Source organism: Hyperolius riggenbachi, chromosome 6, assembly GCF_040937935.1.
Source record: "Hyperolius riggenbachi isolate aHypRig1 chromosome 6, aHypRig1.pri, whole genome shotgun sequence".
In the NCBI taxonomy this organism is placed as follows: domain Eukaryota; kingdom Metazoa; phylum Chordata; class Amphibia; order Anura; family Hyperoliidae; genus Hyperolius; species Hyperolius riggenbachi.
Genome location: NC_090651.1, coordinates 1,419,052 through 1,443,296, shown reverse-complemented (window position 1 = coordinate 1,443,296; position 24,245 = coordinate 1,419,052). Strand labels below are relative to the sequence as shown.

At 47.4% G+C, this 24,245-nt stretch overlaps 1 protein-coding gene across 5 annotated transcripts in view; it reads left to right on the top strand.

Annotated features, from left to right (window-relative positions):
• The window catches only part of C6H1orf167 (chromosome 6 C1orf167 homolog), a 185,829-nt gene that overhangs the window by 122,067 nt on the left and 39,517 nt on the right, over nucleotides 1–24,245 (top strand). For all 5 annotated transcript variants that reach the window (XM_068238753.1, XM_068238751.1, XM_068238752.1 and 2 more), the window contains exons 8-10: nucleotides 4,615–5,037; nucleotides 7,036–7,273; nucleotides 24,031–24,139. In XM_068238753.1, the coding sequence (XP_068094854.1) occupies nucleotides 4,615–5,037; nucleotides 7,036–7,273; nucleotides 24,031–24,139 (770 nt within the window). The remainder of the gene's footprint in view (nucleotides 1–4,614; nucleotides 5,038–7,035; nucleotides 7,274–24,030; nucleotides 24,140–24,245) is intronic.

Below are 24,245 nucleotides of genomic sequence, written 5' to 3'. Positions count from 1 at the left end.
ACCGGAGCCACGCTGCCTGCATCTTCTGTATGCCTGGCCCTGGCAGCATGGCTGAAGACGGAGACCGGAGCCACGCTGCCTGCATCTTCTGTATGCCTGGCCCTGGCAGCGTGGCTGAAGACGGACACCGGAGCCACACTGCCTGCATCTTCTGTATGCCTGGTCCTGGCAGCGTGGCTGAAGACGGAGACCGGAGCCACGCTGCCTGCATCTTCTGTATGCCTGGCCCTGGCAGCGTGGCTGAAGACGGAGACTGGAGCCACGCTGCCTGCATCTTCTGTATGCCTGGTGCCGGCAGCGTGGCTGAAGACGGAGACCAGAGCCACGCTGCCTGCATCTTCTGTATGCCTGGTGCCGGCAGCACAGGCAGCGTGGCTGAAGACGGAGACCAGAGCCACGCTGCCTGCATCTTCTGTATGCCTGGTCCTGGCAGCATGGCTGAAGACGGAGACCGGAGCCACGCTGCCCGCATCTTCTGTATGCCAGGCGCCGGCAGCGTGGCTGAAGACGGAGACCGGAGCCACACTGCCTGCATCTTCTGTATGCCTGGCCCTGGCAGCGTGGCTGAAGACGGAGACCGGAGCCACGCTGCCTGCATCTTCTGTATGCCTGGCCCTGGCAGCGTGGCTGAAGACGGAGACCGGAGCCACGCTGCCTGCATCTTCTGTATGCCTGGTGCCGGCAGCGTGGGGTTGGGGCCACCAAGCTACTTTTTGCCCTAGGGCTCCCATGTGGCTTACACCGGCCCTGGGAGGCCAAACTGCTATGTACTTACTGTGACACTGAAATGCATTGCAGTGCGTAGGACCCTGTGCTCCTCATATGGCACATTTTTTTGCTCCTAGCCTAGCTTAAAGTGTAAAAGCAAAAAGGCCGGCACCATCCGATGTAATTATCATGCTCTTTTATTTCCAATTCATCACAGCAGATACAAAGCGGCGTTTCGAGGAGAACCTCTTTCTCAAGCTCCTGCTGCGAGTAAAGTACAAACAACAAATAAACATCCTTCTATACTCTCCATAGAGTGCACCCAACCAATAAACTCCAAGTTTCATTACCACCAATCATAATGGTCCTTGTATACAGCGGACCTGATGGGGAACTACATTCTCCTTTAATCATTGGTGCATTTGAATGTGGGACCCTCCTACTCCCACACACCCACCTTGGATAACGGCCGTATCTCGTTGGTGTCAGTCTACGCCGCCGCCCCTGCCTGGCCGCACTTGCGGACCTGACAGAGAACTGACGTGTAGACGCATTCCTGGCCGCACGCATGTGCAGCCGCGTCAGGCCGACACTCCATGACGAGTGCTGCGGGATACATTTGCATAAATCCATGTATCCACTTACAATATTGTGGAGAGAGGCATTTTGGATAAAAACTCTGGATACAATGGAGCCGAGGGGTCTTAACAGAGAATTAGATCTAATACCGTTTATATAAGTAGATAATCTTATATGATGGCCCCACAGCATGAGATACCACCAGGCACATGTGGTAGTAGTTGGACAAAATCATGGAAACACCTAACATTTTGGCATCATAATCTTTGAACATATTTTAAGCAATAAAAACTTGACATGTTAATTTTTTTGTTTATTAATTTTGTTATTTGATATGTTTAATTAAAATAATTGTTTTTTACAGATATTTAAACAAAAGTTGGTTATAATTCATAAAAATGGCAGATCTCTCAGACTTTCAAAGAGGCCAAATTGTTGGTGCTTGTATGGCAGGCGCTACTGTAACAGAAGCTGCCCGAATGCTTGGCATTCAAGAGGTACTGTCTCAAAAGTAATGACTGCCTTTGCAAGAGAAGGAAAAACGTCCTCCGCAAAGCACAGTTGTGGCCGAAAGCCAAAGTTGTCTGAGAGAGTCCGTCGGACTCTAAATCGAATTGTTAGAAAAGCTCACAAGACCACGGCTCCTAAAATCACTGCAGAGCTGAATGAACACCTACAGAACCCAGTTTCCACAAATACTGTCCGTCGGGAGCTGCACAAATCTGGATTCCATGGAAGAATTGCAATTAGAAAACCTTTGCTCTCAAAGATAAATGTTTCAAAGCGTTTAGAGTGGTGTAGAAACCACCAGAATTGGTCCCTCGAGCAGTGGAAAAATGTGATTTTCTCTGACGAATCATCGTTTACCTTATTTCCGACCCCCGGCCGAGTGTACGTTTGGAGACAGCCGAAAGAAGCATTTCATCCAGACTGCCTTCTCCCAACCGTAAAACATGGCGGGTTCTGTGATGATCTGGGATGCTATTTCTTGGAAATCTGCCAGGCTAATGATTTCCCTTCGTGGAAGAATTAACAGCCAAGACTATTTAGGAATTTTGGGCGACCAAGTTCATCCTATGGTTCAAGAACTGTTTCCGGAGGGGAATGCCATCGTTCAAGATGATAATGCCCCAATCCATACAGCTGGAATTGTTAAAGAATGGCACGAGGAACATTCTAATGAAGCTGAGCATCTCATCTGGCCACCACAATCCCCAGACCTCAACATTATTCAGCATTTATGGTCGTTATTAGACATTCAAGTAAGAAGACGATTTCTGCCGCCATCGTCTCTAAAAGAACTGGAGGGTGATTTAACTGAAGAATGGGCTAAAATTCACAATTTGTATGAATCAATACCTCGGAGAATTGAGGCTGTAATTGCCGCAAAAGGTGGACCTACACTATATTAAAATATATATAGCTATCTCGCTTTCTATCTTTTTATCTGCTGTCTCTCTATCTCTCTATATCTATCCACTCAAGGGCGTCTCTAGCCATTTTGTCACTCCAGGCAAGCAATCCTGTGGCGACCCCTCCCCCCCCCCCCCAGTGATTGCCCACAGCCCCCTTGTGGTGACCCCCGAAAATCATAATGCAGCAGCATTTCACCAGAACATACACTTATTGCAGCATGGGTTCACCAGAAAACAAGCACGCACACACGCACCCACTTACACACGCGCACACGCACACACACACACACACACACACACACACACAATGCTGCTACCAGGGGAGGACTGGGACCTTTTGGCCTGGGGGGAAACACAGACTAGAGGCCCGTTATCATGGCAGCCTCAGCCCAAATTATGTCACACACTCACCCCATGTCGTATATGCCAGTAATCACGTGGAGCGCCAATGCGGAAATACAGCAAGGACACTCTGTGAACAGTGTGACAGGAAAAGTACAGGCATCAGGGGGGCACAATACAACGGGAGGGACAATGGCCGGGGTTTCCGTCTTGTCTATAATCCGTGGTTATCGCACGCCATGATTATCGCACCTGACAACCACATTGGCCCAAGATTTCCCAACATCTCAGATTGATACATTCAACCAATTTCCACCCAAATTTTTTTATCCGATTTGCTAATATCAAAACGGTTGGTCAATCGGCTGTCCAGACAACAGAAGTATGGCCACTGTAATTCCCTCAAGGCCAATCCCCCCACATACACCTACCTATGTCCTCCCCTTCACCACCATCTCTACTAATCCCGGTTTTCACTACCTTATAGTGTGTCTGATCCCTCATGCAGAGAAATAATGAGGAGAGAAAAGCTGAAAGAGAGGAAAGAAGATATTTGCCTCACCAGGATTGCACTTTTATTTAGCTTTCCTGTATGACAAGAAGACACAGCCAGCACTAGGGGAAGAGGGAAACAAAGGTGAATGAGGGAGGGCTGGTGCGCACCAAGAGGGCTTCTGAGCGTTTTTCAAATTTACAGCGATTTGAAAAGCGCTGGGCTAATGTTACCCTATGAGGGTGTTCCCACAGCAGTGTTGTGATCTTTTAAAATCGCAAACATGCTGCAGGTAGCATTTATTGGAGCGATTCTTTCAAAAATCACTTCACAAAGTCGCCTTCGCAAATTGCTAGTGATTGTTATTGCGATTTTGTTGTGCAGTAGCCGAGAGAGAGGAGGAGTGGAGAAACTGAGAATAACCTGAGATGGAGCAGAGAGCTAATCTGTATTGCAGTCCCACATCACACAGAGGCTAGTTGCCGGTGTAGTGAAAATTTTTGCTACCCATCATATTTTGCAACTTGCCATAGAGGACAGTGTATGACTGTGTAGGCGTGGCTCCTCTCTGTTAACATGCCTGTAATTTTTTGAAACCACAGATCCCATTGAGCTAGAAGGGGGATTGTTCCCACCAGGGGGGGTTATTTGTTGAGCAAGAGGGGGGGGGGGATTGTTCCCTCCAGGGGGGGTTATTAGTTGAGCAAGAGGGGGGATTGTTCCCTCCAGGGGGGGTTATTAGTTGAGCAAGAGGGGAGGGTTCTGTGTGAGAATAGGGTTTGGTTGGGTTGCATTTTCTGATACAGATAGGTTACAGTCAATGGTTAGGTTGCACTTTCTGATAGCTATACCTATAAGTGCAACCGGTTGCAAAAGTGTTTTACATTGCCTTACAACAACAATCCTGAACACAGCAGACACAGGACCAGCCCTAAATCACTGAATGAAAGGCGGCCTGGGGGGCAGTCAATGCCTGGCTGCTACACAGTCTCTACATCCAAGGCTCACAAGTATAATGTATATCTGGACAGAGCTGGCTTTGGTCACATTTGTGTGGCTTTCTTGTTTTCCCCTCAGATCTCTTCAGCTTTGGAGAGAGAAGTCCGTTGCCTGTTCCTTTGGAGAGAAGGTTTTGGCCTGGAGGAAGATTTGGAGACATCAGACATTGAGGAGAGTATTTGTAGAGTGGCGACGTCGGGCAATTGTCCTCAGCGATTGTATGATTGTCCAGCAGAGGAGGGCGCGCAGGCTGTACACTGAGGCTGTGCAGAGATGGAGAAGATATGTGCTGGAAATGAGGGCAGAGAGGAGTCTGAGGAGAAGGACATGTCTCTGGGCTCTGACAAAATGGAGGCTCACCTTCCACCTGCAGCAAGAGCTCCAGAGATACAGACAGGTGAAGCTGCTGCACAGGAGGGACATCTACTGGCAGGTGTGGGTACTGCAGCTGCAGCTGACTCTGGAGTGTAAGCGCCATCATTACAGAAGTCTGACCAGGAGGTGAGGGAATGTTCCCAGACTGGATCTGTTTCTGTAGAGCGTTGTTGTATTATATGTGTGATCATTTTACTATCATTAATATTACATATCTATGCTGCCATGGCCAGAAGGTTTGAGAATGGCGCAAATACCGATTTTCACCAAGTTTGTTGCTTCCATTTCTATGATTAACGTAGAGATAGGTGGACACCACTCAAGTGTAATAATTAAGCTCATTTATTGCATATGGTCAGGCAGCAATGACAGACTCATCCAGAGTGGGCTCACTTACAATGTTGCCTAAGAACTCCGCCATGAATAAAGAATGGTACCAAAACATCCTCGGAGAGCAACTTCTTCTAACCATCTCAGAACAGTTTGGTGAAGAACAATGGCTAATTCCAGCATGATGGAGCACCGTGCCATAAGGCCAAAGGGATAACTAAGTGGCTTCAGGAAGAAAACACTGACATTTTAGGTCCGTAGCCAGGAAACTCCCCAGAACGTAGTCCAATTGATAATTTGTGGTCAATCCTCAAGAGCTGGATGTACAAACAAAAACCCACAAATTCTGACAAACTCCAAGCATTGATGATTATGGAAGAACGGGCTGCCATCAGTCAGCAGTTGGACCAGGAGTAGATTGACAACATGCCAGGAGGGATTGCAGAGGTCTTGGGAAAGAAGGTCTAATGCTGGGCATACACGGTTAGATTTATGTGCCGGATCGAGCCGCTGGCTCGATCCGGCGCATCCCCGCCGGCACCAGGATCGATCCACCCTCTCGTCCCCGCGGGCGCTCCTTATCTTCCGCTCGTTTTCTTCCCATTGTCCGCCCGCGGGTATCAAGCGGGGAATTGAGCGCCTCGCTGATCGGACCTGTCGGAAATGATCAATCGAACCATCAGCGGCTCGATTGATAAGAAAAAAAATGGCGTGTGTGCCCAGCATTACACTGCAAATCTTGTCATTGTCATTGTCAATAAAAGTCTTTGAAACGTATGAGATGCTATAATTATATAATTATACTTCAACACACCACAGGAAAAAAACATCAAAAACACAGAAGCAGAAAACTTTGTGAAAACCAGTATTTGTGCCATTCTCATAACTTTTGGCAAGGACTGTTCACTAGCACTCCTTATTGTTATAATACTTCCCTAAGGGAACTTCAGTTTTCTGTCTGGGGAACTTAGAGGGAGGGAGGCAGCTGTGACATCAGAGGGAGGTAGCTGTGACATCAGAGGGGCGTAGCTGTGACATCAGAGGGACGTAGCTGTGACATCAGAGGGACGTAGCTGTGACATCAGAGGGATGTAGCTGTGACATCAGAGGGACGTAGCTGTGACATCAGAGGGATGTAGCTGTGACATCAGTGGGACATAGCTGTGACATCAGAGGGAGATAGCTGTGACATCAGAGGGAGATAGCTGTGACATCAGAGGGAGGTAGCTGTTACCTAGGAGGGAGGTAGCTATGACATCAGAGGGAGATAGCTGTGACATCAGAGGGAGGTAGCTGTTACCTAGGAGGGAGGTAGCTGTGACATCAGAGGGAGATAGCTGTGACATCAGAGGGAGATAGCTGTGACATCAGAGGGAGGTAGCTGTTACCTAGGAGGGAGGTAGCTATGACATCAGAGGGAGATAGCTGTGACATCAGAGGGAGGTAGCTGTGACATCAGAGGGATGTAGCTGTGACATCAGAGAGAGGTAGCTGTGACGTCGGAGGGATGTAGCTGTGACATCAGTGGGACCTAGCTGTGACATCAAAGGGATGAAGCTGTGACATCAGAGGGAGGTAGCTGTTACCTAGGAGAGAGGTAGCTATGACATTGGAGGGAGGTAGCTGTGACATCAGAGGGATGTAGCTGTGAAATTGGAGGGAGGTAGCTGTTACCTAGGAGAGAGGTAGCTATGACATTGGAGGGAGGTAGCTATGACATCGGAGGGAGGTAACTGTGACATCAGGGGGATTTCGCTGTAGAGGAGAAGGTGATTTTCCTCTGATACTCTGCAGGACATTTTCGTCTTGGATCAGCGCTGTCAGGCTCCACAGAACATACAGGGAGTTGACTGTCCACTCCCATCTCCGGATCCTTCACTGCTATTTTCAGCAATGGCGTATGGAACTGAGAAGGAAAAGGCGTGGCCACAAGCCCCCCACTGTACCGGCAATGCATTCCCTGCAGTTATGGAGAGCAGCCACCAGGGGGCACCAAGCTCTGAAACTCGGAACACAGCATGCTGTGAAGAAGGCAAGTAGACTGACTATAATATCTGCAGGCGACCAATAACACGACATTTACAAAAATGATAGAAACATTGCTGCAAATTGTTTACGTCTTGGAACGGATCCAGTCCAGCTCAGCAGCAACTGAAAGCTGTCAGTCCGTTCCCAAGCGGAAGGCAATCTGCAACCGCTCACACAATGAGCATTGCCTTGTTCATCTCATAGCCCATAGCCTGGGCTCGCTAACACTAACCTGCGCTGCATGAGCACAATATCTATGTATACAGTGGTGTGAAAAACTATTTGCCCCCTTCTTGATTTCTTATTCTTTTGCATGTTTGTCACACTTAAATGTTTCTGCTCATCAAAAACCATTAACTATTAGTCAAAGATAACATCATTGAACATAAAATGCAGGTTTAAATAATGTTTTTTATTATTTAGTGAGAAAAAAAACTCAAAACCTACATGGCCCTGTGTGAAAAAGAAATTGCCCCCTGAACCTAATAACTGGTTGGGCCACCCTTAGCAGCAATAACTGCAATCAAGCGTTTGCGATAACTTGCAACGAGTCTTTTACAACGCTCTGGAGGAATTTTGGCCCACTCATCTTTGCAGAATTGTTGTAATTCAGCTTTATTTGAGGGTTTTCTAGCATGAACTGTCTTTTTAAGGTCATGCCACAACATCTCAATAGGATTCAGGTCAGGACTTTGACTAGGCCACTCCAAAGTCTTCATTTTGTTTTTCTTCAGCCATTCAGAGGTGGATTTGCTGGTGTGTTTTGTGTCATTGTCCTGCTCCAGCACCCAAGATTGCTTCAGCTTGAGTTGACAAACAGATGACCGGACATTCTCCTGCAGGATTTTTTGGTAGACAGTAGAATTCATGGTTCCATCTATCACAGCAAGCCTTCCAGGTCCTGAAGCAGTAAAACAACCCCAGACCATCACACTACCACCACCATATTTTACTGTTGGTATGATGTTCTTTTGCTGAAATGCTGTGTTACTTCTACGCCAGATGTAACGGGACACGCACCTTCCAAAAAGTTCCACTTTTGTCTCCTCGGTCCACAAGGTATTCTCCCAAAAGTCTTGGCAATCATTGAGATGTTTTTTAGCAAAATTGAGACGAGCCTTAATGTTCTTTTTGCTTAAAAGTGGTTTGCGCATTGGATATCTGCCATGCAGGCCGTTTTTGCCAAGTCTCTTTCTTATGGTGGAGTCGTGAACACTGACCTTAATTGAGGCAAGTGAGGCCTGCAGTTCTTTAGATGTTGTCCTGGGGCCTTTTGTGGCCTCTCGGATGAGTTTTCTCTGCGCTCTTGGGGTAATTTTGGTCGGCCGGCCACTCCTGGGAAGGTTCATCACTGTTCCATGTTTTTGCCATTTGTGGATAATGGCTCTCACTGTGGTTCGCTGGAGTCCCAAAGCTTTAGAAATGGCTTTATAACCTTTACCAGACTGATAGATCTCAATTTCTTTGGATCTTGGCATGATGTCTAGCTTTTGAGGTGCTTTTGGTCTACTTCTCTGTGTCAGATAGCTTCTATTTAAGTGATTTCTTGATTGAAACAGGTGTGGCAGTAATCAGGCCTGGGGGTGACTACAGAAATTGAACTCAGGTGTGATAAACCACAGTTATTTTTTAACAAGGGGGGCAATTACTTTTTCACACAGGGCCATGTAGGTTTTGAGTTTTTTTTCTCACTAAATAATAAAAACCATCATTTAAAACTGCATTTTGTGTTCAATTATGTTATCTTTGACTAATAGTTAATGTTTTTTGATGAGCAGAAACATTTAAGTGTGACAAACATGCAAAAGAATAAGAAATCAGGAAGGGGGCAAAAAGTTTTTCACACCACTGTATATATATATATATATATATATATATATATATATATATATATATATATATATATATATATATATATTCTCCCCAGAAGCTGCAAAGTGCTTGTGGGTGGAGAGGCGCTGAAAACCTTCAACTCTAGGTTAGCTGCAAAAGTGCAAATCACTATCTGTCACATAGGAGCTGACAATCTACTCCAAAACCCTCTTATGTATTTACAGTGAGGTCCATACATATTTGGACAGAGACCTCTTATTTCTAGTTTTGGTTCTGTACATCACCACCATGCATTATAAATGAAACAACTCGGATGCAGTTGCAGTGCAGACTTTCAGCTTTCATTCAGTGCGGTGAACAAAACAATTGCTTAAAATGTGAGGCAACTAACGCATTCTATTACCACAATCCCTTCATTCCAGGGGCACAAAAGTAATTGGACAATTGACTCAAAGGCTATTTCATGGCCAAGTCCGTCATTATATCATGATCAATTAGGCAGATAAATAGAGATGGCCCGAACGGTGCGACCTTCAGTGGTTTGCGATTGAACGCAAACTTTATGGCGGTTCGACCCGCCCCTATACTACATCATTAGGGTCAACTTTGACCCTTTACATCACAGTCAGCAGACACAGGGTAGCCAATTAGGATGCACTCCCTCCTGGAGCCACTCCCCCCCCCTTATTAAAGGCTGGCACTGCCGGTCATTATACTCACTCGTGTGCCTGCATTAATTAGAGAAGGGACAGCTGCTGCAGACTCTCATAGGGAAATATAGCTGTATATTCAGGGCCCATCTTCAAGCTAGGTTCACATTAACCTCCTGGGGGATACAATTATATCGCCCAGGAGGTGGCGCAGCACTATTTTTAATTTTTTTTTATTTTTTAAATCATGTAGCGAGCCCAGGGCTCGCTACATGATAGCCGCTGTGCAGCGGCATCCCCCCACCCCCTCCGATCGCCTCCGGCATACAAAGCAAACAGGAAATCCCGTTCAGAACGGGATTTCCTGTTTGGCTTCCCCCGTCGCCATGGCGACGATCGGGATGATGTCATCGACGTCGTGACGTCAGAGGGAGTCTCGATCCACCCCTCAGCGCTGCCTGGCACTGATTGGCCAGGCTGCGCAGGGGGTCTTGGGGGGGGGGAGCGGCACGGCACGGCGAGTAGCGGCGAATCAGCGCGGAGCGGCGGCGATCGGTATATACACGCAGCTAGCAAAGTGCTAGCTGCGTGCAACAAAAAAAAAATTATGCAAATCGGCCCACCAGGGCCTGAGAAAACCTCTGTGGCGGCTTACCCCGAGCTCAGCTCGGGATTATCCCCCAGAGGGTTAAGCACGCATCTGCTCCTGCGCTGCGTTCCGCTCCGTGAAGTGGAGAGGAGCAGAAGGATCGTGCAGATCGGGAACGTCCGCTCCAATGAGAGGAACGCAGGGAGCGGAACTGAGTGGAACGTAGCAATGTGAACTTTCCCATCGGGAAAGCATTGCTTCCGCTGCTGCGTTCTGCTCATCGGAGCGGAACGTAAGCTATTTTAGGTTCAATCTGAACCGAGCCTTACCCTGAGTGGTCAGTCAGGTGCCACAATAATTCTCTTCAAAAGGGTCGCTGGGACTGCTGTGAGGTCCTACCATAGTCATAGTCTAATGTCCTACCATATTATTATTATGTATTTATATAGCACTAACCTCTCCTGCAGCACATTACAGAGTACATAGTCATGTCACTGACTGTCCTCAGAGGAGCTCACACTCTAACCCTACCATAGTCATAGTCTAATGTCCTACCATATTATTATTATGTATTTATATAGCACTGACATCTTCTGCAGCACATTACAGAGTACATAGTCATGTCACTGACTGTCCTCAGAGGAGCTCACACTCTAATCCTACCATAGTCATAGTCTAATGTCCTACCATATTATTATTATGTATTTATATAGCACTGACATCTTCTACAGCACATTACAGGGTACATAGTCATGTCAGTGACTGTCCTCAGAGGAGCTCACACTCTAATCCTACCATAGTCATAGTCTAATGCAGTGGTGCTCAGCAGAGCTCGAATATTCGAGTAGCTCGAATATTCGAGCTCTTTTTCAGCTATTCGAGCTCGGTATTCGAGCTCCGAATAGCTGGAGCTATTCGAATGGGCTATCCGAGTACACTCGAATAGCCCATTCACTATTCGAGCTATTCGAGCAAACGGCGCTATTCGAACTCGGTACCGAGCTCGAATAGCGTCATAGCCCAGATTGATGTCCTTAGAGCCAATCAGAGGGCTCCCAGGCCCTCTGACGGCAGCCAATCACAGAGGGGGACCCTGGCCAGCCCCTACCCTATAAATAGCGGCCGCCATGTTCCGTTTCTCCGTGCTTGCCTGAGACTTGTACAGAGAGAGAGTTGCTCCTTTGTGCTTTGGCTTAGCAAGAGCTCTATTGTGGTCATTTACCTAGCGTTTTTGCTCACATACACCTCCTATACACACCTATATTGTTGTTAGTTATTTAGACATTGTATTTTAGTTAGTAGCTTGTGTGTTACATTAGAGACAGGCAGCTGCTGCAAGCTTACAGGTTTAGGCCTCAGGGGGGCCTTGCCTCTGTGGGCAGCTGTCCTCTGTTTATTTCTCTCATCTATACCAGTATTTCTGCTGTCCTTTACTAATAGTATTGTAGTTATACTGTACTAGGAGTAGGACACTCACTGACTGTCACTGTTTATAGGCTACTAGCTAGCTCCTGCGTGTGTGCACTCACTCACTGTCTGTGTGTACACACACTCTATTTCCTTCTGATTACTGATAGATTATTGTTAGTTAGTTGTACTTACTTACTACTTACTCTTACTGTACCCGTAGGGACACTCACTGTCACTGTTCATATAGGCTACTAGCTCCTGCGTGTGCGCACTGCACTCACTGTCTGAGTGTACACACACAACACACACTCTATTTCCTTCTGATCGCTGATTGATTATCGTAATTAGTTAGTTGTACTTACTGTTACTACTTACTCTTACTGTACTAGGAGTCTAGGACACTCAGTCACTGTCCATAGGCTACTAGCTCCTGCGTGCGTGCACTCACTGTCTGAGTGTACACACACCACCCACACTCCATTTCCTTCTGATCGCTGATTGATTATTGTAATTAGTTAGTTCTACTTACTGTTACTACTTACTCTTACTGTACTAGGAGTCTAGGACACTCAGTCACTGTGTTCATAGGCTACTAGCTCCTGCGTGCGTGCACTCACTGTCTGAGTGTACACACACCCACACTCCATTTCCTTCTGATCGCTGATTGATTATTGTAATTAGTTAGTTCTACTTACTGTTACTACTTACTCTTACTGTACTAGGAGTCTAGGACACTCAGTCACTGTGTTCATAGGCTACTAGCTCCTGCGTGCGTGCACTCACTGTCTGAGTGTACACACACCCACACTCCATTTCCTTCTGATCGCTGATTGATTATCGTAATTAGTTAGTTGTACTTACTGTTACTACTTACTCTTACTGTACTAGGAGTCTAGGACACTCAGTCACTGTCCATAGGCTACTAGCTCCTGCGTGCGTGCACTCACTGTCTGAGTGTACACACACCACCCACACTCCATTTCCTTCTGATCGCTGATTGATTATTGTAATTAGTTAGTTCTACTTACTGTTACTACTTACTCTTACTGTACTAGGAGTCTAGGACACTCAGTCACTGTGTTCATAGGCTACTAGCTCCTGCGTGCGTGCACTCACTGTCTGAGTGTACACACACCACCCACACTCCATTTCCTTCTGATCGCTGATTGATTATTGTAATTAGTTAGTTCTACTTACTGTTACTACTTACTCTTACTGTACTAGGAGTCTAGGACACTCAGTCACTGTGTTCATAGGCTACTAGCTCCTGCGTGCGTGCACTCACTGTCTGAGTGTACACACACCCACACTCCATTTCCTTCTGATCGCTGATTGATTATTGTAATTAGTTAGTTCTACTTACTGTTACTACTTACTCTTACTGTACTAGGAGTCTAGGACACTCAGTCACTGTGTTCATAGGCTACTAGCTCCTGCGTGCGTGCACTCACTGTCTGAGTGTACACACACTAAATTTACTTGTGATTACTACTGATTATTGTAACTGCTAGTTGTACTTCCTGACTGTTACTACTTACTTACTGTACTAGGGGACACTCACTTAGTCACCTCACCAACCAACCCACTCCATTAAAGTACCCCACTTTTCACCCGCCCTTTTAAAAAACTTTTGTCTATACGCCCAAAACATTGAAGATGTCTGGAAGTGGCAGCCAGCGCGGTTTGGGCAAGGGGAAGGGCAGCAAGGGAATCAGGAGGAGAGGGAGCAGCATTGTGGCAAGCCGCGGGCGCGGGCGCGCCACCATGCACAGTTCCGCAGCAGCAGCAGCAGCGTCAGTGGCTAACATTCCTCCTATAGCCACTGGCCGTGGACGCCTTGGGCGCCGCCCAGCAGGAGCATCTGCAACTCACGCTGCAGAGACACAGCAGCAGCAGCGTGTAGCACCTGCTCCCATTTTCCTCCAGCCGGGTCGGAAACGTCCCATTGAGGAAAAGGATGCAGACACTGTGGTGCAACTCATGACGGAGGATGAGCAGCCCGCCATCAGCTCTGCATCCGAGGCCTCCACCCTCACCACCACCACCACCACCACCACCACCCCTGTTCGCAGCAGCCGCCCAGCAGGGCCTGGGGAGGAGGCCAGTTCACCATCAGTCGCCGACCTGTCACTCAGCAGTCTTTTTACCCCAGGCACCATCAGGGTATTGTCTGCTGTTGTTGGCGATTTTGAGGAGGAGATGCTGATGGGCACTTTGGGGGAGGAGGGATTGGACAGCAAGACTGTGGCGACAGTCAAGCGTCCCATCCATGCATCAGGAGAGGAGTTTGGGGGGTCATCATCCCAGCAGGACATGTTTCAGGAGGGGCATGATGATGATGACCCGGTGACAGACAGAGACTGGGTGCCACCACCTCCAGGGGATGTCGTCCTCAGCAGCTCTGAGGAGGAGGAGGAGGATGCGCTTGTGGGCCTTGCAAGGAGGCGCATCATTGCAAGCATTGGCAGCGTCCCACAGCCTGCTGGTGTCTCAGGCTCAGCAGCAGCAGCAGCAGCATCAGCCAGTACCACCACCAGCCGCACCCAAGCCCCCCCCCCAACCACCACAGGGAGACAGGCAGCAGCGCTTCCATGCCGTAGGGGGATGTTTCTGTCACCAATCTGGCGGTTTTTCACCATGCCCACTGTGTACAGCAAGTACGCCACTTGCAACCACTGTCAGCGGAAGTTGAGCAGAGGTGCAGACCCCTTAAAGTTCAGCACCAGCTCGCTCATCAACCACCTTGCGGCTAAACATTTCCACCAGCATGAGGAGTTCCAGAGGCTGAAGGCATCTGGTGCTGGCAGTGGCACCACACCCATCACTGCACAGCCTTCAGCAGCAGCAGCAGCAACAGCAGCCACCCGCCCTCCTGCTCCTCCAGCAGCACCAGCAGGAGTGCGGAAACGCACTGCTCCTCCCCCCTCTGCAACTCCTGCCGCCGACACTGAGGCCTGTTCTGGCAGCCAGTCCTCAGTGGCCTCCTCTGCTGTGTCTGCTGATTCCCGTGTCAGCAAAAGGCCACGCCAGAGCCTTTTGAGCGAGTCCTTCCAGGGGGTGGTTAGGGCTCTGCCTCCCAGCAGCCGTCGCGTGCGGCAGCTGAACGGCTTGCTGGCACGGGCCATGTGCTCCCAACTCCTGCCGTACACGCTCGTGCAGGAGGGGAGCGACATTCGTGCGCTGCTTGCTTGCGCAGCCCCAGACTGGCAGCTCCCCAGCAGACACTTCTTTGCCCGCAAGGCCATTCCTGCACTGCACCGCTTTGTGATGGCCAATGTGGAGCGAGGGCTGGAGCACGCGGTTGGTGAAAGGGTCCACGTCACCATGGACTCCTGGAGCAGCCGCTTCGGGACAGGCCGCTACCTGTCCTTCACTGTCCACTGGGTCAGCTTGGTGGAAGGGGGTGAGGATGGGAGAGCAGCAGCGGGCACAGCAGCAGCAGCAACACAGTGGGTGGTGCCACCCCGCAGGGTCAGGGGAACTGCAGCAGGTTCCTCCGATCCTCTGCCATCCTCCGGCACACCTGGCCAAACCCCCCGCCTCAGCAGCAGCGTGAAGGCCCGCCACTGCCAAGCGCTGCTGCACTTGGTCAGCCTTGGGAAGACCAAGCTGACGGCAACCCATGTGTTGGCCAAACTCCAGGAGCAGGAGAGGATTTGGCTGACCCCCAGAGGCCTCAGAGTCGGAGAGGTGGTGGCCGACAATGGGGCCAATCTGGTTGCCGCAATAGACAGGGGAAACCTGACCCACATCCCCTGTCTTCCCCACGTGCTGAACCTGGTGGTGCAGAAGTTCCTGCGCACCTACCAGGGGATGGGCGAACTGCTGGAAACGTCAAGGAATGTTGTGCGTCACTTCCGGCGCTCGGCTGCAGCCTGTGCGAGCCTGGAAGACGTGCAAAAGGAGCTGGATCTGCCACGCCATCGGCTGATCCTTGACGTTCCGACTCGCTGGAACTCCACCCTGGCGATGTTGGAGCATCTGGTTGAACAGAGGCACGCTGTCAAACAGTACCTTGCCCTGGCCACTGTTTCCGCAGCTCAGAGAAGGGACAAGACCAGCAACATCCCGTCCATCGTCCCCGATGATGACTGGAGGCACATGCAGCAGGTGTGCTTAGTGCTGGCTCCCTTCCTGCAGGCCACAAACATGGTGAGCAGGGACCATGCTATGGTCTGCGAGTGGGTGCCCCTGGTTTCTCTGCTGAACAGGGCCCTCGATGCTTTGCTGGAACAGGGAGCGGCAGCCTTGGACCAGCAGGAGCGGCAAGCAGCTGCACAGTCCACCTCTGAGGGGGAGGAGGAGGAGGACTTGGTGGAGGTCCCTGACCTGGCTGCTGATGAGGGGGATCAGCACAGCGCAGCTGAGTTGGTGCGGGGGTGGAGAGAGGATGAGGCGGCAGAGGAGGAGGATGAGGACAGCACTGACGTCGATGTGCCAGCAGACGTGGCCCGCCTCTTCCCAATGGCAGCGCACATGCTGACGTGCCTGCGCAGGGACCCCAGGGTGATCCAGATGAAGCAGAGGGAGGACATCTGGATCAGCATGATGTTGGACCCACGCCTCAAGGGGAAGTTGAGCCAGTTCCTGCCGCCTGCAGGAGGAGACCCAGCGCAACAAATAAGGAGCTTGCAGCAGGCCCTTGTTGAGCGCTTGGAGGAAGCCTTCCCCCAGCCTTCCACCCCCACTGTCCAGCAGCCAGCACAGAGGCAGCAGCAGGTGCCTGCATCCAGCAGCAGCAAGCGCCCCACAGACCTGCTGTCTCTCAGCCACGAGCTCTACAGGACTGTAGAGGCTCCGGCAGCAGTGACTAGAGAGGAGATGCATGCAGCAGCATCCTCCTCCGGTCACAGCCAGCGCCTGACCCGCATGGTGGCTGACTACATGGGGTCGTACAGCGGGCTTGACAGCGATGCCCCTGTTGATCCCATGGAGTATTGGGTCAAGCGCATGGAGATCTGGAGCGAGCTGGCGCAGTACGCCCTGGAAGTGCTGTCCTGCCCCCCTTCCAGCGTGCTGTCCGAGCGCTGCTTCAGTGCAGCTGGTGGCGTGGTCACCGAGAAACGCTCACGTCTGTCTCACAAGTCTGTGGACAGACTGACGTTTCTCAAGATGAACCAGGCGTGGGTGGAAGGCGAGTTCCTGGCCCCTGTTGTCGGCGAGAGGGGGACATGAACTGGCTGCCGGAACCATCGTTAATGTGCCTTACCACCCTTTACCACCTCCTGGCTCCTGCTCACTAAGCCAGCCTGGTTCACTTTGACTATTACGTCGCCTGCAGCCACACATTTTACACCTACAGTGGGCTGCTGTGTACTGCCCTTCTGCTGTCTGTCTGTGTTTCCCACTGCCAGGGTACACAGAATTACCTTCTTCTGCTGCCACTCTGCCACCAGCTATTACGTCAAACAATAGCTATATTGGTTGCAAAACCAAAACCAAACAAACCATTAAAAAAAAAAAAGGTTTAATTTTTCTGAGGTGCCCGGGTTGAAAACTGTGTTGTTCCAGTTGTGTATTGGACACAATGTGGGCTGCACGACCGCTGTCTGGGACCTCCTGTTGTGTTTATTTACAGCCCTGGTATCACCGCTAGGTACCAGGGCTATTATGTCACGCTGCCTACCTGCTGCCACACTCACACTGCTCCTCCATACCTCCTCCTGCTGCTGCTGCTGCTGTCTGTCTGTGTTTCCCACTGCCAGGGTACACAGATGATTTACCTTCTGCTGCCACTCTGCCACCAGCTATTACGTCAAACAATAGCTGCTCGCCTACTCCTCCATTCCTCCTCCTGCTGCTGCTGTCTGTCTGTGTTTCCCACTGCCAGGGTACACAGATGATTTACCTTCTGCTGCCACTCTGCCACCAGCTATTACGTCAAACAATAGCTGCTCGCCTACTCCTCCATTCCTCCTCCTGCTGCTGCTGTCTGTCTGTGTTTCCCACTGCCAGGGTACACAGAATTACCTTCTTCTGCTGCCACTCTGCCACCAGCTATTACGTCAAACAATAGCTATATTGGTTGCAAAACCAAAACCAAACAAACCATTAAAAAAAAAAAAAAGGTTTAATTTTTCTGAGGTGCCCGGGTTGAAAACTGTGTTGTCCCAGTTGTGTATTGGACACAATGTGGGCTGCACGACCGCTGTCTGGGACCTCCTGTTGTGTTTATTTACAGCCCTGGTATCACCGCTAGGTACCAGGGCTATTATGTCACGCTGCCTACCTGCTGCCACACTCACACTGCTCCTCCATACCTCCTCCTGCTGCTGCTGCTGCTGTCTGTCTGTGTTTCCCACTGCCAGGGTACACAGATGATTTACCTTCTGCTGCCACTCTGCCACCAGCTATTACGTCAAACAATAGCTGCTCACATTACTCCTCCATTCCTCCTGCTGCTGTTGCTGTCTGTCTGTGTTTCCCACTGCCAGGGTACACAGAATTACCTTCTGCTGCCACTCTGCCACCAGCTATTACGTCAAACAATAGCTATATTGGTTGCAAAACCAAAACCAAACAAACCATTAAAAAAAAAAGGTTTAATTTTTCTGAGGTGCCCGGGTTGAAAACTGTGTTGTCCCAGTTGTGTATTGGACACAATGTGGGCTGCACGACCGCTGTCTGGGACCTCCTGTTGTGTTTATTTACAGCCCTGGTATCACCGCTAGGTACCAGGGCTATTATGTCACGGCGAGCTGCCTGCCTCATTGACTGACTGCTGCCACACACTCATCCTCCTCCTCCTGCTGCTGAATTTACCTCCTGCTGTCTTTGTGTTTCCACTGCCAGGGAGCACATACAATGGCGCTTCCAACATGCGTGCGCCCACCAGCTATTTGTTACGCTCAAAAATAGCTGCATTTCTTTAAAAAAAAAATTGAAAAGAGAAATACGTGAAGAAGAAGAAGACGATATTGAAAAAGAAGGAGAAGGAGAAGATGAAGATGAAGAAGAAGATGAAGAAGATGATGAAGAAGAAGATGAAAAAGAAGAAGAAGATGAAGAAGATGAAGAAGATGAAGAAGAAGAAGAAGATGAAGAAGAAGAAGAAGAAGAAGAAGATGAAGAAGATGATGAAGAAGAAGAAGAAGATGAAGAAGATGATGAAGAAGAAGAAGAAGAAGAAGAAGATGATGAAGAAGAAGAAGAAGAAGAAGATGAAGAAGAAGAAGATGAAGAAGAAGAAGATGAAGATGAAGATGAAGAAGAAGAAGAAGAAGATGAAGAAGAAGAAGAAGAAGAAGATGATGAAGAAGAAGAAGAAGAAGATGATGAAGAAGAAGAAGAAGAAGAAGAAGACAATATAGAAGAAGAAGAAGAAGATATAGAAGAAGAAGATCTAGAAGAAGAAGAAGAAAGATAAAGAAGAAGAAGAACAAGTATATACAGTAACACTACTGAACAAAATTAAGGACACAACTTCTCTTTCCACATTTTTTTTAAAGGAACATCCCCACATAATCACTTGCTGTTGTTACTTGGAAAAAAAGATGTTTCTTGCATCATTCACCCTCAAAACAAGTGTTGGAAGCTATTTAAGGCCAATTCGAATAGTCAGCTCGAATAGTTAGCTCGAATACCGACTCGAATAGTGAGCTCGAAGTCCGAGGTCGAATCGAATAGTAAAAATTATTCGACTCGAATATTCGACTGACCTCGAATAATTTACTATTCGAATTCGACCAAACTCGAATTTTAAAAAGGGGTATTTGAGCATCACTAGTCTAATGTCCTACCATATTATTATTATGTATTTATATAGCACTTACCTCTCCTGCAGCACATTACAGAGTGCATAGTCATGTCACTGACTGTCCTCAGAGGAGCTCACACTCTAACCCTACCATAGTCATAGTCTAATGTCCTACCATATTATTATGTAATTATATAGCACTGACATCTTCTGCAGCACATTACAGAGTACATAGTCATGTCACTGACTGTCCTCAGAGGAGCTCACACTCTAACCCTACCATAGTCATAGTCTAATGTCCTACCATATTATTATGTAATTATATAGCACTGACATCTTCTGCAGCACATTACAGAGTACATAGTCATGTCACTGACTGTCCTCAGAGGAGCTCACACTCTAATCCTACCATAGTCATAGTCTAATGTCCTACCATATTATTATGTAATTATATAGCACTGACATCTTCTGCAGCACATTACAGAGTACATAGTCATGTCACTGACAGTCCTCAGAGGAGCTCACACTCTAATCCTACCATAGTCATAGTCTAATGTCCTACCATATTACTATTATGTATTTATATAGCACTGACATCTTCTGCAGCACATTACAGAGTACATAGGCATGTCACTGATTGTCCACAGAGGAGCTCACAATCTAATCCTACCATAGTCATAGTCTAATGTCCTACCATATTATTATTATGTATTTATATAGCACTCACATCTTCTGCAGCACATTACAGAGTACATAGTCATGTCACTGACTGTCCTCAGAGGAGCTCACACTCTAATCCTACCATAATCATAGTCTAATGTCCTACCATATTATTATTATGTATTTATATAGCACTGACATCTTCTGCAGCACATTACAGAGTACATAGTCATGTCACTGACTGTCCTCAGAGGAGCTCACACTCTAATCCTACTATAATCATAGTCTAATGTCCTACCATATTATTATTATGTATTTATATAGCACTGACATCTTCTGTAGCACTATACAGAGTACATAGCCATGTCACTGACTGTCCTCAGAGGAGCTCACACTCTAATCCTACCATAGTCATAGTCTAATGTCCTACCATATTATTATTATGTATTTATATAGCACTGACATCTCCTGCAGCACATTACAGAGTACATAGTCATGTCACTGACTGTCCTCAGAGGAGCTCACACTCTAATCCTACCATAGTCATATTCTAATGTCCTACCATATTATTATTATGTACTTATATAGCACTGATATCTTCTGCAGCTCATTACAGAGTACATAGTCATGTCACTGACTGTCCACAGAGGAGCTCACACTCTAATCCTACCATAGTCATAGGCTAATGTCCAACCATATTATTATTATTATGTATTTATATAACACTGACATCGTCTGCAGCACATTACAGAGCACATAGTCATGTCACTGACTGTCCTCAGAGGAGCTCACACTCTAATCCTACCATAGTCATATGTCCTACCATATTAATTATTATGTATTTATACAGCACTGACATCTTCTGCAGCACATTACAGAGTACATAGTCATGTCACTGACTGTCCTCAGAGGAGCTCACACTCTAATCCCTGCCATAGTCATAGTCTAATGTCCTACCATATTATTATGTATTTATACAGCACTGACATCTTCAGCAGCACATTACAGAGTACATAGTCATGTCACTGACTGTCCTCAGAGGAGTTCACACTGTAATCCTACCATAGTCATAGTCTAATGTCCTACCATATTAATTATTATGTATTTATACAGCACTGACATCTTCAGCAGCACATTACAGAGTACATAGTCATGTCACTGGCTGTCCTCGGAGGAGCTCACACTCTAATCCTACCATAGTCATAGTCTAATGTCCTTCCATATTATTATTATGTATTTATATAGCACTGACATCTCCTGCAGCACATTACTGAGTACATAGTCATGTCACTGACTGTCCTCAGAGGAGCTCACAATCTAATCCTACCATAGTCATAGTCTAATGTCCTACCATATTATTATTATGTATTTATATAGCACTGACATCTCCTGCAGCACATTACTGAGTACATAGCCATGTCACTGACTGTCCTCAGAGGAGCTCACAATCTAATCCTACCATAGTCATAGTCTAATGTCCTACCATATTATTATTATGTATTTATATAGCACTGACATCTCCGCAGCACATTACAGAATACATAGTCATGTCAGTGACTGTCCTCAGAGGAGCTCACACTCTAATCCTACCATAGTCATAGTCTGATGTACTACTATATTATTATGTATTTATATAGCACTGACATCTTCTGCAGCACATTACAGAGTACATAGCCATGTCACTGACTGTCCTCAGAGGAGCTCACACTCTAATCCTACCATAGTCATAGTGTAATAATGTCCTACCATATTATTATTATAATGTATTTATATAGCACTGACATCTCCTGCAGCACATTACAGAGTACATAGTCATGTCACTGACTCTCCTCAGAGGAGCTCACACTCTAATCCTACCATAGTCATAGTCTAATATCCTACCATATTATTATTATGTATTTATATAGCACTGCCATCTTCTGCAACACATTGCAGAGTACATAGCTATGTCACCGACTGTCCTCAGAGGAGCTCACAGTCTAATCCTACCATAGTCATAGTCTAATGTCCTACTATATTATTATTATGTATTTATATAGCACTGCCATCTTCTGCAACACATTGCAGAGTACATAGCCATGTCACTGACTGTCCTCAGAGGAGCTCACACTCTAATCCTACCATAGTCATAGTCTAATGTCCTACCATATTATTATTATGTATTTATATAGCACTGACATGTCCTGCAGCACATTACAGAGTACATAGTCATGTCACTGACTGTCCTCAGAGGAGCTCACACTCTAATCCAACCATAGTCATAGTCTAATGTCCTACCATATTATTATTATGTATTTATATAGCACTGACATCTCCTGCAGCACATTACAGAGTACATAGTCATGTCACTGACTGTCCTCAGGGGAGCTCACACTCTAATCCTACCATAGTCATAGTCTAATGTCCTACCATATTATTATTATGTATTTATATATAGCACTGACATCTCCTGCAGCACATTACAGAGTACATAGTCATGTCACTGACTGTCCTCAGAGGAGCTCACAGTCTAATCCTACCATAGTCATAGTCTAATGTCCTACCATATTATTATTATGTATTTATATAGCACTGACATCTTCTGCAGCACATTACAGAGTACATAGTCATGTCACTGGCTGTCCTCAGAGGAGCTCACAGTTTAATCCTACCATAGTCATAGTCTAATGTCCTCCCATATTATCATTATGTATTTATATAGCACTGACATCTCCTGCAGCACATTACAGAGTACATAGTCATGTCACTGACTGTCCTCAGAGGAGCTCACACTCTAATCCTACCATAGTCATAGTCTAATGTCCTACCATATTATTATTATGTATTTATATAGCACTGACATCTCCTGCAGCACATTACAGAGTACATAGTCATGTCACTGGCTGTCCTCAGAGGAGCTCACAATCTAATCCTACCATAGTCATAGTCTAATGTCCTACCATATTATTATGATGTATTTATATAGCACTGACATCTCCTGCAGCACATTACAGAGTACATAGTCATGTCACTGACTGTCCCCAGAGGAGCTCACAATCTAATCCTACCACAGTCATAGTGTAATGTCCTACCATATTAATATGATGTATTTATATAGCACTGGCATCTTCTGCAGCACATTACATAGTACATAGGCATGTCACTGATTGTCCACAGAGGGGCTCACAATCTAATCCTACCATAGTCCTAGTCTAATGTCCTACCATATTATTATTATGTATTTATATAGCACTGACATCTTTTGCAGCACATTACAGAGTACATAGTCATGTCACTGACTGTCCTCCGAGAAGCTCACACTCTAATCCTACCATAGTCATAGTGTAATGTCCTACCACATTATTATTATGTAATTATATAGCACTCACATCTTCTGCAGCACATTACAGAGCACATAATCATGTCACTGACTGTCCTCAGAGGAGCTCACACTCTAATCCTACCATAGTCATAGTCTAATGTCCTACCATATTATTATTATGATGTATTTATATAGCACTGACATCTTCTGCAGCTGGCAGTTATGTACATTTGTGTCGCCGGTGAGTTGGGCGCAGTGTGAGTGAAGTGACGCCTCCCACTGCTGCCGCTAATCTTCCCGGCGGTGTTGAATACTATTCTTGGAGGGAGATGTAGTTTGGGGTCCGGCAGCCACCAGAGCCCTGAATCACCCTCACGCTCCCCACACAGGATGACATTACTGCTATAGGCACCACCTGCTTCTTATTGCCCTCATTGGCTGGGGTTGTCTGAGGTGCTGTTACCATATAAGGCGAAGCACAGCAGCGTCACAGCGGCCAATCAGAAAGCTTCTTATTGAGGTGCCAGCCTCATGAGCTCTGATTGGATCTTCTGTGTATATATGATATGAGCACACGATGCTGTACTGCTCTGAGTTTCTCCTGATGCTCCTCTGCTTGCAGGCCTGCCATTACTGGACCCGGGCCTCCTCCGTGTCTCTCTGCAGCCGCTGCCACCATGTGCCCATCGGGAGGAGGAAGCTGAGGAAGGTGCGCCTGTCGGTGATGAGGGGTGAGCTGAGACCTCCTAGACGGGTACTGAGGGGAGGAGATAAATCCAATAAATCAGCCACACCCTGCTCTGTATGGGCCGCTTCCTGACCTGTGCGGGGCCCAGA